At 44.3% G+C, this 13,524-nt stretch overlaps 1 protein-coding gene across 2 annotated transcripts in view; it reads left to right on the top strand.

The window, feature by feature from the left end:
- The first annotated feature begins 213 nt into the window (after window positions 1-213).
- LOC116987601 (glycolipid transfer protein) overlaps window positions 214-13,524 on the top strand; it is a 33,148-nt gene continuing 19,837 nt past the window's right edge. The window contains exons 1-2 of one of the 2 annotated variants that reach the window (XM_033043775.1): window positions 214-220; window positions 1,175-1,325. In XM_033043775.1, coding sequence (XP_032899666.1) covers window positions 1,223-1,325 — 103 coding nt within the window. In that variant the 5' untranslated portion in view covers window positions 214-220; window positions 1,175-1,222. Of the gene's footprint in view, window positions 221-1,053; window positions 1,326-13,524 lie in introns of those variants that run through there. The other variant, XM_033043774.1, reaches the window with a different exon arrangement.

Raw genomic sequence — 13,524 nt, forward strand, 5'->3', positions numbered from 1 at the left:
CTGACCAAAAATTTGGCAAAGAGGAAGGATTTTAGGGTCATTTTAATGGAGGAATTATAGGTAGAGTCAGCAAGAATGAGAGGAAATTCCACAGCTCAGATTCTTCGACCTGATGGTGAAGCAAATAACTTTGGTGAAGGTGCCAGAATTAGTTTATGGCTGAAGCTATATATTAGGAATACAGACCTGGATAAATTACAGAAAGATGGAGAGGAGAGAAGTGAGACAATGGAGAGTTCTGAAAATAAAGTTTGAGAGGACAGAGAATGTATTTTAGTGGAATTACACACGGTATAAAGTGAGGCATGTTTTTGTTGAACATTAAACAGTTTAACACAAGAATAGGCCCTTCGGCTCACAATGTCTGTGCCGAACATGATGCCAAGAGCATCTCTTATCTACTTGCACATAATCCAGTCTGAAGAAGGATCCTGACCTGATACGTCACCTATCCATAAAAAATATACACAAAATGCTGGAGTAACTCAGTGGGGCAGGCTGCATCTCTGGAGAGAAGAAATGGGTGATATTTCGGGTTGAGACTCATACTGGATTATGTGCAAGCAGATAAGAGTTGCTCTTGGCATCATGTTCTTCAGAACATGCTCCCTGACCTGCTGAGTTACTCCAGCACTTTGTGTCTTTTTTCTTTGTAAACCAGCATCTACAGTTCCTTGTCTCTATACAATCCATATCTCTAATTCCCTGCATATCCATCTCCAGTCCCTGCATATCCAATGCACACATAAACCATTATTTATTATAAATTATACCTCTACAAATTCTGTTAATTATCATGTATATATTTTTTAAAACTTTTTAAATAAAATGTAAAAACTAAATACAGACTAGTAGCTAAAATACTTTTAATTGGGTGAATGGGCGTGTGGGTGATTGGCTAATCCTACCGCAGGGTGGGTTTCCATTTGTTGTTTTTTACTGTTGTGGGATTGGCTGGTTGGCGCGGACGAGCTGATTGGTCTGTTCGCCGTGAGCCAAGTGTGCCATTGGCCGGCCGTTCCTGGGCTGTTGCTATGACACGGGTGGGTGTTCCCAGTCGGGCCCGGTCGGCCGCTTGAGGAGGTTGGGCTCGGGAGTTGCTCGCTGCTGGCAAGTTTAAAGCAAACAAGACCAAACCTAACCTAACCTGTTGGTGTGGTGCTAGCTCGGGGAGAGGAAAGCGCCGAGATTCAGCTTCAGCTTCAGCTTCAGCTTCGCCACCATGGCGATGTTAGTGGAGCACCAGTTCAAGCAGCTGCCGGCGGACAAGCAGATCGACACCAGAGCTTTCCTTGAAAGTGTCTCCTACCTGCCGCCCTTCTTCGGTGAGTTGGGGAGAGGATGGAGGGAGTGAGGAGGGGAGAGAGGAGGAGGAGGAGGGAGAAAGTGGAGGGGGAGAGGGGAAAGTGGAGGGGGAGAGGGGAAAGTGGAGGGGGAGAGGGGAAAGTGAAGGGAGGGAGTGGAGAAGGGGGTAGGGTGGGGGCAGTTGTGGTTGGTCCTCTGGGCCAAGCCATGACCCCCCCCTGATAAAGGAGCAGGAACATGCACAGTTGAGTCTCCATCTCTGGGCTGAAGCCGAGATAGAGGGAACTTCTGCAACTAGTTTCTGGAAAAGTGGTCTGAGGAGAAAGAGCAGGAGAGAAGGTAGACACAAAATGCTGGAGTGACTCAGTGGGACAGGCAGCATCTCTGGAGAGAAGGAATGGGTGACATTTCGGGTCGAGACCCTTATATCAACATCTTGAATAACTTAAGTATCTGAGGAAGGGTCTCGACCCGAAAAAACATTGCCCTATTCCTTCTCCAGAGATGCTGCCTATCCCCGCTGTGTTTCTCCAGCATTTTGTGTCCATCTTCGGCGTAAACCCGCATCTGCAGTTCCTTCCTACACAAGACTAGCTGATAAATGAGTTAGTGGGGGGTTTAGTGCAATGTGGCAGGTTCTAATTTGGAACAGGCACTCAAGCTCCCAGCGTCATTCATGATTTTTTTTTACTTTTTAAAGGATGAATCTCAGTTGAGTCTTGTTGAAATATCTTCATGCCAATGCTGAACAGGATATATATATTTTTTTAATTTGTTGCTTATTGCAACACTTTTGCCATTAATTCCCTTTCTTCAAAACTATAATGCAGATAAGTTATTTAAGATAGACACAAAAGTCTGGAGTAACTCAGTGAGTCAAGCAGCATCTCTGGAGAAAAAGTCTGAAGAAGGGTCTCGACCCGAAACGTCACCTATTCCTTCGCTCCACAGATGCTGCCTCACCCGCTGAGTTTCTCCAGCATTTTTGTCTACCTTTGACTTTTCCCGCCGTCTGTGCCTAAGTACAGTGGTTTGAATTGAGCATCTGGAATAAAAGTGAAGGTACACAAACTTGCTGGAGGAACTCAGCGGGTGCAGCAGCATCTATGGAGCGAAGGAAATAGGCGACGTTTCGGGCCGAAACCCTTCTTCAGACTTCAGAAAAGTGAGCTTTCTTTCGAGGCAGTGACTCCTGTTGGAAAATTGCTTATCAAGTGAGATTAAATTGGGACCTGGTTGCAGTGTGGCCAATGATTGAATTGCTTAGCAGTACTGAGTTGCACACCTGAGTGATCACTTGGTTGAGATCCTCAAAAGTGCATCAATTGTCGAAAGTTAAACCAAATGGAAAGGAAACCATTAAAAGTGTAATTTCCTGCATTTCCATCTCGGGCTTCTAGGTGAGACAGGTTCATGTGCACTTTTCCAAACTTGTCTACTGCATTCGGTGCTCCTGATATGACCACCTTTATGTTAGTGAGACCGCACATAAACTGGGCAACCATTTAGCTCAAAATTCACACTTGCCAAGGACTGCTGGAGCTTCCTGGTGCCAACCATTTTTACTCTCCTTCCCATTCCCATATCGACCTTCCAGTCCTTTGCCTCCTGCATTGCCAGAGTGAGCCGCATGCAAACGGGAAGAACAGCATCTCAAACACCACTTGGTTAGCTTGCAACCCAGTGGTACGAATATTGAAGTCTCTAACTGGTCTCCTATAAGATATTCCCCATCTCCTTGTATGCACATATTTCTCCCACCTCCCAAGTCAATCCGCTCCTTTTCCCTCCCATTCCTGTGTCCTACACTTCCCTTTTAACACTCCTCTCCCGTGTTGTCTTCAACCCAAAACATTCCCTCGGGTTGTACATTTCATTACCCACTTCTTATTTTGCACAAGGTTGGTTTGTGTGATCGTCTGATCTGCGTCAACCATTCTCTGCAATTTCTTGCTGTCTTGGATGGAGCTGTTCAAGACAGGATCAAGAAAGGGTGTCGGGAGTTATGGGGAGAAGGCAGGAGAATGGGGTTGAGAGGGGAAGATAGATAAGCCATGATCGAATGGCATAGACTTGATGAGCCGAATGGCCTAATTCTACTCCTAGAATATTTATAACCTTTCACCTCCTCTCTCCTTCTCCTGGTTATGGGGCCACTCTACCATCTCAATTCACCTCCTCCCCGCACCTATTACTTGCCAGGCTTCGTCCCACCTCCACATCACTTTCCTAGCTTTCTCTCCAATCATACTGAAGACCCCAACCTGAATTGATACAGCTGTCTATTCCTTCCGCAGATGCTGACTGACCTGCTGAGTTCCTCGAGCAATTCTTTTTTTTTTTTCTTTGCTCAAGATTCCATTATCTGGCATTTTCCTGTCTCCAGAATTATGGGTAGTTTATTTCTGCATAAAGCGTTTATTGTTATTGCAAGTTGAAAGACTAATCACCTGTTGTAACATGTAGCATATTTTTAAAGAGGGCATAATAAGTTCATGTATAATGTTGATTAAACTACAAGTAGGAAAATATAGGTAAATGATAGAATCTGGAAGGAATGCACAGGGTGCAGTGGTAGCGTAGCTTACTTACAGCGGCAGAGAGCCAGGTTCGATCCCGAGTATGGATGCTGTTTGTTCGTTCTCCCAGTGACCACGTGGGTTTCCTTTGGGTGCTCTGGTTTCCTCCCACAACCGCAAGCACGTGCAAGTTTTTTAGGTTAATTGGCTTCTGTGAATTGTCCCTGGTGTGTAGGATGTGAACCTGGGATAACATGGATCTGGTGTACAGGTGGTCGGCACGGACTCGATGGGCCAAAGGGCCTGTTTCCAAGCTGCGTCTTTAAATTGAAGCTGATTGGAATGTGAGGAATTTAGGTTACATGGAAAATAAGTAGCGTGGGGGAATAACTATGAGATGGCATGGACTTGAGTAGCATGTGAAACTGCGTAGATGTGCAGGGTGTGGTGGGGAGGTTGGCAACGGGGAGAGGAGATGGTTGAGAAGTATCCTTTCAGTTTCCATACTCTGTGGATGTTTATTCTCAGGGCAGTGATGTTGCACAGTAGTGACAAGTTGATAATGGATAGATGGTGCCGGCTTCCAATACAGCGCTATGAATATTGATAGCTCTAACTTCAGGTAATCCTGGCATCCCCTTTCTCTCTGTCCCTCCCCCACCCTAGCCATCATACCAGTTTTACCGTCGTCCTGTTGAGTTCCACTGGCTGTATAACTCATTATCACCTATCCCATGGCCATCAATGGCCCACTGTGGAGTAAACACTTCCTTGATTATCATTGCTTTCTGCGTATCTTCCATTCAATTGTTTCAAGTACCTGTACCAAACATCTTAGAGCAATCTTTGCCTGTACTGTCCAAATCTCTTTTGTTCCCCTTTCTCCTGACTCTGTCTGAAGAAGGGTCTCAACCTGAAATGTCACCTATTTCCTTTTTCTCCAGAGGTGCTGTCTGACCTGCTGAGCTTCTCCAGAGGTGCTGTCTGACCTGCTGAGCTACTCCAGCTTTTTGTGCTTGGTTTAAATTGGCAGTGGAGACTGATTTATTATGTTTATTTAATGGAACAAATTAACAATGATAAAGTCTAGTATTTTCTGTTTTCAGTTGATTTCCAGCTTTTGCAGCACATACTTTCCAATAAATAGTCTGCTTGTAACTCTTGCTTTTTGTGTCTCTACAGTCTGGAACCATTTGTGGTTCAAATGTTTCTATTTAACTTTTTTTTTTCTCTGACTAAGAACTGGCATCCCGACCAATTCAGCCATTGGTGAAACAATAGTTTTGTACAATTAGAAACTTCTAACAGATTTTGTTTTTCTACCCCGATGTTCCTTGCTAACTCAGCTGTGCTTTATCTGATAAAGGAACAGGCTATTAGATAAAGCAATTGTATGCAGGGAATGGTCAATGCCTGATTGTTATCTATGCTGCTCTGAAATATAACAGACCTTGTGTCACTGGCTCTGCAAAAAGGAATCAACTAGGCTTCAGGTTTTGCCTAAGCCTGCTGCATCTTTTGTGCAAATAAAATCATTCATTGTGAGGACTATTCATGCCACTTAAGCAGTAGATGTTCAATGTTAAGGTGTGCTGGTTAAAATGGCCACTTATAGATGTTAATTTTTTTTAAGTTCTCGGAGCAAACTTAAGGGCCTGTCCCACTTGGACGACCTAATCCACGAGTTTAGAAGACCCTAGACGAGTTGAAAAAAATGCCATGGTCGTGTTGACTCACCGAAGTAAAAGATCTCCTACGACTATGTCTACGACCTCCTACGACCCCCCTCGACCTTAGTCTTCCACATCTAAGACCAACTATGACTAGCTACGAGTGGAAAGTGATCACATGATAAAATGAAGTCATGTTTGCATTTTTTTTTCTCGGGCCAGTTACCGACCTGCGACTACCTACGACTACCTCTATGAGTAAAAAGCATCAATTTTTTCCATGCCGACCTTTTTTTTTTTAACTCGTGGACATTTTTTATCAGGCTGGAGGCTTCAAGACTTACTTGAGGCCACGAGTACGCGAAGACCACTCACGAGCATGAGGAAGAGTTACAAAGGCCTCCTACGACCTTGTGGTGACCATGCTGCGAGTGTGAGTCAAGGGCAAACTCGGCAGAGCTCGCCAGTTAGGTCGTGAAAGTGGGACAGGGGCTGTAGGCTAATCGGCCCACCAAGTCTACTCCATCTATCTTTCCCTCTCGATACTATTTTCCTGCCTTCTCCCCATAACCCCTGACACCCATACTAATCCAGAATCTATCAATCTCCATATTTTTTTTAAATCCACTGACTTGGACTTCGCAGCCTTCTGTGACAATGAATTCCACAGATTCACGCCCCTAATTTAGCTGTCACACTGATAATACATCTCTAAAGTGATTTTGGGAGAAAACTTTGTAAGAAGAGGAGATGCCAAAGTTTTCTCTTTGTAATTTGTATATATCTTCATGTAAAGAATATAAGATGGGTGGCAGAGAGCAACTTGATCTGTATCTCAGCTGATACAGATTAGAGTAAACTACTCAAGCTTGGCTTTCTTGGCTTTCTTGGCTTTCTTCCCCACGTGAGTTATTTGATTTGAATTACTACCGGATATTCCTCAAGCCCATCTATTATCCCCTATTAATTATTCAACGTGAGTTGCAAACCTGCGACTGTGAGGGGTTCACGTCTACATTATTGAATATTCAACTCCCTGTTACTTTACTTTAGTTTAATTTAGAAAATTACAGGCCCTTTGGCCCACTGTGTCCACATCAATCAGTGATCCCTGTTGCACTGGCACTATCCTACACACACGCACTAGGGACAATTTACAATTTTCACCAAAGCCAGTTAACCTGCAAACCTGTACGTCTTTGGAGTGTGGGAGGGAACTGGAGCACTAGGAGAAAATAAACACAGTCACAGGGAGAACGTACTAACTCCGTACAGACAGCATCTGTCGTCAAGATGGAACCCGGGTCTCTGGCACTGTAAGGCAGCAACTCTACAGCTGCTCCGCCCCATCTCACACCTCCGTATTGCGACGTTTGTAACAGTCAGGTTAAAGACGAGTGGGATTCTGAGAAGCGGGTGACTGTTTCAAGAATCATTCAGCTCAATTTTCAACTGTTTTTAAAGCAGAATTATTGGTCGTGTGTGAATTTTTCCACTTGGGCTGCACAGATCAGAAAGCTTGCTCACAGTATCGGTGCTGAAAACATGATGTTAGGGTTGCCAATCTTAATATAGCGTTATTCCCACTGGGAAGTTATGTAGTTTAGATGAGTTCATAACAGCAGGGTTCTAAACAGCCAGTTGGAGAAGGTGCCAGGGGGTGGCAGCCTGGCGGGAATGATGGAACTGCGAGACAATTCAGCTATTTTAGGAGTTTTCCTGGGTTTTTCCAAGGTTCTTAATTTTGAGGTGCGGACAATGAAGAGGAGAGATTGGGGGTTGGGAATAGAAGTGCTGATACTGATGTGTGCAGAACACTGGAGTTACTGGAAAACTGAAATAAGAGGCAATGCTGTAAATATTCATCGTGTTCTGCAATGTCTGTGGAGAGAGAAAAGTGCACGTTGTATTGTATGACTGTGGACCTTGGGTTGTATGACTGGAATTCTCCAATGTCAAGTAATCTCTTTCTTCGAGAGCATGTAGTACGGTTTGGTGTAAGGTTTTTCCTTTGTTCTCTGCACATCTCCGCCGCCTCCAACTTTTTTCTCAATTTTACTGAGAAATCATTGACCTGAAACATCATCTGTTTCTCTCCCCTGAGATGCTACCTGACCCATTGACGATATCAGCCAGTTTCTGAATTTTATTTTGGCTTTGAGCTTTCCTAGGGCTTGATTTTGATTAGACTGATAAACAATCAATCTTTTGGAGTGGAGATATCAAAATTGAAATTTTGACCTACAAACCTGCATGTCTTTGGGATGTGGGCGGTACTGGAACGCCCAGAGGAATCCCACGAGGCAAGGCAGAGAATATGCAAACTCCACACAGACAGCACCCAAGGTCAGGATTGAACCCAGTTCTCTAGCGCTGTGTGGCAACAGCTCTACTAGCTGTGCCATCATGCTGCCCAATTGTATAATTTCCCCCTCTGCCCCATCTGAATAAATGCTAGTATTGCCAGCAATGTCCATATCTTGTAACTTAAAAAGACTGATTTGACAAAAACAATAAAGATATTGGGTTAATTGCAGACATGTATTTGTAGCTTTCACTTTGGTGGCATTCTCAGCCTGCGTCGACCAATAGGAGCCATCAGACCTGTTCTAAGGCATGGGACCTTCATCTTTGCAAGCAATCCAGAAAGCATTTTTCTTCCTTGCTGCCCTAATATTTTTCTCTTCCCTTACCCACCAACACCAACTCTACAAACCATCATTTCTGGAATGAGTGCATGTTTTATGATAACAAGCATTTCCACAGGTCACCATTTGGAACCTAATTTGTACTATGTGTGTGCCAAGGTTGGAATGATGCAAGATGGTGCTAGACACAAAAAAACTGGAGTAACTCAGCGGGACAGACAGCATCTCTGGAGAGAAGGAATGCTTGACATTTCGGGTCGACACCCTTCCTCAGACTGGTTAGGGATAATGGAGCAATCTACTTCTGTTCTCATCCAGCATCTGTGAGTCCACACACTTTCAACCAGTTGGATAAGGTAGATGCTACACTGACTTGTAATTAATTGTTGCTTTGGTATGAACCAGCATGTGCAGTTCTTTGCTTTACTTAATTTTGTTTTATGCTTACTCTTTAGTACTGAATGGAATGTGTGGGTATCTGAGAGAGAGAATTATTGTTTCTATATCCAGCAGAGAATACTGAACGAGAGCCAGTCCTGCCTCTGCATTGAATGATTTTGATACTGATAGCACTGTTAAATCTGGGCCAATTGTGGAATTCTGTACTGGAGAAGTCATTATGCATTATGGAATTCACACGTTTGTAATGACCATAATTTGGATGTTGGCAAAGCTGTAACTAATTTCCTAGATTCTAATATAAAATATAATTTGGTAATTCTAATTGGTCTGTGAAGCACTAGGTTTGGCGGCACTGTTGAGATGAGGAAGGTCTCGGTTTTGGTTTTATTCAGGTCAATGTGCAGCATGTAAACTGCTCTGTTTGATTGCACTGCATAAACTATTTGGAGAAAGCTGGACCAGAATTGAATGAGGCTTTGATGTGTGGCTGACAATGACTGGGCTGCTAATACCTGTTTAGGTTTCACCCCTTTCCTTAGGCCATAGGGCAGCAACTTGTTGGAACAAGTCTGCATAAATATCAGAGTTTAGTTTAGATATATAGCGTGGTAACAGGCCCTTCGGCCCACTGAGTCCATGCTGACCAACGATCACCCGTGCACTCGTTCTGTGTTATCTCAGCTTTGCATCCTTCAAACTAGGGGCAATTTGCAGAAGCCTACAAACCTGCACGTCTTTGGAATGAGAGAGGAAACCAGAGCGCCCAGGGAAAACCTGTGTGGTCACAGGGAGAACGTGCAAACTCCATTCAGACAGCACCCGCCGTCTCTGCCGCTGCAAGGCAGCAACTCTACTGCTGCACCACCGTGCTGTCCTCTTAGAATTTAATCTCCAATTTTGGCTGCTTAGTTCTTTTCCTGAGTGCTACTCCTCCTCCCAATAGAAATCTGTCACATGAAATGTGAATATCACGCAGTGTAGTGCAAGTATCTTTGCCACCTTGCCGGCATAGAAATGGTTCCCTTTGGTTACTGCTCCCTATATTATCTTTCCTCTGCTACAGACCAATTATGCTAGGCGTGAATTCGCCAGAATAAAACGTTGAGTCTGTTTGGAGGAGTTGCTGTTTAATTTTTCATAGCACGTTCCCTGGTGGAATTTTTTTTTAATATTGTGTGTGGTATAAAAATTTCCACCTCAGTCATTCAATTATTCCACCTCCTGTATTTGTGAGAAGCTCCAGAGAATATTCAGGTGGACCTTTCCATCTCGCTCAACAGCTGGGATTAGGTGCTATTGACTTTCCAGTAACACAAGACTTCGCTTCACACAATGCACTATTGTTGTTTATCTGTCAGCGGCAGCGCTATACTTTATAAGGGAGAATAACCCCTTTGTTGGTTTAAATAAGGGCTACATTATTAACTACACTGGTTTGTATGTGTTTTGTTTTAAACTCCATTCTTCAGGAATTTATCTTGCGCGAGCGAGCATGCTTGGTCAGGACGCAGAGGGAGTGGAATTTTCCATAGATTTTGTTGGCAAAACATTAAAATTACACTGACCACTTTGAATTTTAGTGTTTAGTTGTTCAAAGGGTGAAATAGGGACTGTTTTGTTGGCTTCCATAACTACTACACTTTGGGCAATACAGACAATTAAAAATTGAAGTCTTATTTATTAACCAATCTGCATTGAAATGGTGCGGCTATGACTGGTGATGGTCAAATTGTCGAAAGCATTTTGTTGAGGCTCAAATGAAAACAAAAGGGGGGATTCTATTGGACACAACGTGCTGGATTAACTCATCTGGTTGGGTAACATCTCTGGAGAACATGGAGCGATTATAGTTCGGGTCGAGACTGTATTCTTCTGTCTGAAGAATGCTCTGGAACCGAAACGTCACCCATATATGTTGGCCACGGGTAACAAGGCCAAGGCCCGTTGAATTACTCCAGTATTTTGGTGTCCACAAAAGGACAGGCCGCATATCTGGGCAGAAGGAATGTGTCCTTTTTATTTATTAACCAGCAGCTGCAGTTCTTTGTTTCTTCAAACTCTCAATTGGGCTGTCTTGCATCTAGGCATCTTTATTGTGCTAACGAGATCATTTTGGAAGTGTAGCCACTGATACGGATGCCACGGACTCCAATTTTGGCACACTTGCAAACTAACGCACCGACATACAAAATTCTTAAGGGGTTGGACAGGCTAGATGCAGGAAGATTATTCCCGATGTTGGGGAAGTCCCGAACAAGGGACCACAGTTTAAGGATAAGGGGGAAGTCTTTTAGGACCGAGATGAGAAAATCATTTTTTACACAGAGTGGTGAATCTGTGGAATTCTCTGCCACAGAAGGTAGTTGAGGCCACAGTTCATTGGCTATATTTAAGAGGGAGTTAGATGTGGCCCTTGTGGCTAAAGTGATTAGGGGGTATGGAGAGAAGGCAGGTACAGGATACTGAGTTGAATGATCAGCCATGATCATATTGAATGGCGGTGCAGGCTCGAAGGGCCGAATGGCCTACTCCTGCACCAATTTTCTATGTCTATGTTTGACATCGTATGCTAAAGAAACTGAATGCTGGACTCTGTTCGGCAGCATTTCTGGAGAACATGGGTAGGTGACGTTTCAGGTTAGGACCATGTGTCAATATATGTGATTGGTGTTGGGTATAGATTGTACAGCTCGAGTGTTTCCACAGGGGACCTCGGTGATCACTCGTGGGCATCAAACGGCAAGATAAGGTGACAAAAGCTGGAAGTTCCAGACAGGGTTGGCCTGATCAGTATAGAGTCCATGATCCTGAGAGTGGACATAATCCATGCGGACTTCTGCCGTTTTCGATGCCAGTCCCGCTGCAGAGTTCTTGCACAGGGCCACCTAAACCAGGGACATCCAAGACAGTACACCAGGATTACTTCAAATACAGTGGCAATAGTTTAGTTTCGAGATGCAGCACAGAAGCGGGTCCTTTGGTCCACTTTGACCAGCCATCCCCGTATGCTAGCACTATCCTACACACAAGGGACGAATTTTACTGAAGCCAAATTTCCAACAAACCTGTACGTCTTTTGGAGTGTGGGAGCAAACCAGAGTACCTGGGGAAAATCCGTGCGGTCGCGGGGAGAACATGCAATCTTCGTACAGATGGCGCCCATAGTCGGGATCGAACCCGAGTCTCTAGCGCTGTAATGCCCCTGACCCACTTAGGAAACCTGAACGGAAATCTCAGGAGACTTTGAGCCCCACCCAAGGTTTCCGTGCGGTTCCCGGGGGTTGCAGGTGGTTGCCGGAGGTTGCAGGTAGGGAGACTGACAAAAACCTCTGGGAACCGCACGGAAACCTTCCTGGTTCCTTCCGGAGGTTCCTGGAGGTTTTTGTCAGTCTCCCTACCTGCTTCCACTACCTGCAACCTGCTGCAACCTCCGGGAACTGCACGGAAACCTTGGGTGGGGCGCAACGTCTCCAGAGGTTTCCGTTCAGGTTTCCTAAGTGGGACAGGGGCATAAGGTAGCATTCTATGCCACAATGCTTCTCCAAGACTTGGAGCTTTTAGCTCAGGGCAGAACAGGCTGGTGTGCTTGTGACCAAATGTGTCAACTTTGATGGAAAACCACCGGGACTGTCACGAGGTGGAGAATGCAGGGAGGCCTCAGCGCCTGTCTCTGCCTAGGTGTTTTTCCCCATGTCCCCGCTATCACCAAGTGTTTAGCTCCAGGGCTGATGTCTGACTCGCCCTCAAAGTTTGCACAATTGACAAAATTGAGCTTGATGGACAACTGACGATGAGTTAAAAGAAAAACTATGGTCCACTCATTTCATCACATCTTGATTCCTCGTCTGCAAAGTGATCACCTAATCTGCGTTTGATTTCCCCAATGTACAGACTTTAATTACAAAAGTTAAAAACAAAATTATTACTTTTTTTGCTAATGTTTGGCAGGCTTGTTATTCTTGAAGGAAGCAGAGGAAAAGCAATGTACAGCATTCTATGTACATTGGAGAAATCAAATGCAGTTTAGGTGATCACTTTGCAAAATAAAGCATTAAACATAGGAACAGGATTAGACCAGTTAGTCCATTGCTTCTGTCCTCCCAATCAATCATAGCTGATCTATTTTTCCTTCTCAACCCCATTCTCCTGCCTTCTCTCCTTTGAAGCCCATACTAATTACCTATCGATCTCTGCTTTAAAAAGACCCATTGACTTGGCCTCCCCAGCCGTCTGCGGCAAGGAATACCACAGATTAAACACACTGTGGCTAAATGAATTCCTCCTCATCTTAATTCGAAAGGTATGTCCTTTTATCCTGAGGCTGTGCCCTGTGGTCCTAGACTTTCTGAGAGTGACCATGAGCAGGCAGTGAAGAAAGCTAATGACATGTTGGCCTTCATAACGAGAGGGTTTGAGTACAGGAATAAAGAGGTCCTTTTGCATTTGTACAGGGCCCTGGTGAGTCCACATCTGGAGTATTGTGTGCAGTTTTGGTCTCCTAATTTGAGAAATTTCAATCATAGTATACAGCATTTAAACGGGCTCCGCTGCCCAACTTGCCCATGCCGACCCGGTTGCCCCATCTACATTAGGCTCACCTGCCAATGTTAGGCTCATATCCCTCTAATCCTTTCCTGTCTATGTACCTTTCCAAATGTCGTGTGAATGTTGTTACAACCTGTCTCAACTACCTCCTCTGGCAACTTGTTTCATACACCTACACTCTCTGTGAAAACCCACCACCATCTATGTGAATAATGACTCTCATTTCAATAGCCCATCACTTTTGTCCCTCGTACTGCACTTCAGCAAGTTTGCTTTTGAAAGGGCGTATTTGAGAACAAAGGGAAAAAAATGACTCCCATTAACCCTGGTTATGATAACATGCACAGTAGTGTGACTCATCCATTTTGCACTGGCGAAACATTTTATTTTTCTGTTTAACTATTCATGTATTCCAGTTCTTGTGGTGATCTTTAT

Source organism: Amblyraja radiata, chromosome 25 (genome assembly GCF_010909765.2).
Source record: "Amblyraja radiata isolate CabotCenter1 chromosome 25, sAmbRad1.1.pri, whole genome shotgun sequence".
NCBI classification, from domain to species: Eukaryota; Metazoa; Chordata; class Chondrichthyes; order Rajiformes; family Rajidae; genus Amblyraja; species Amblyraja radiata.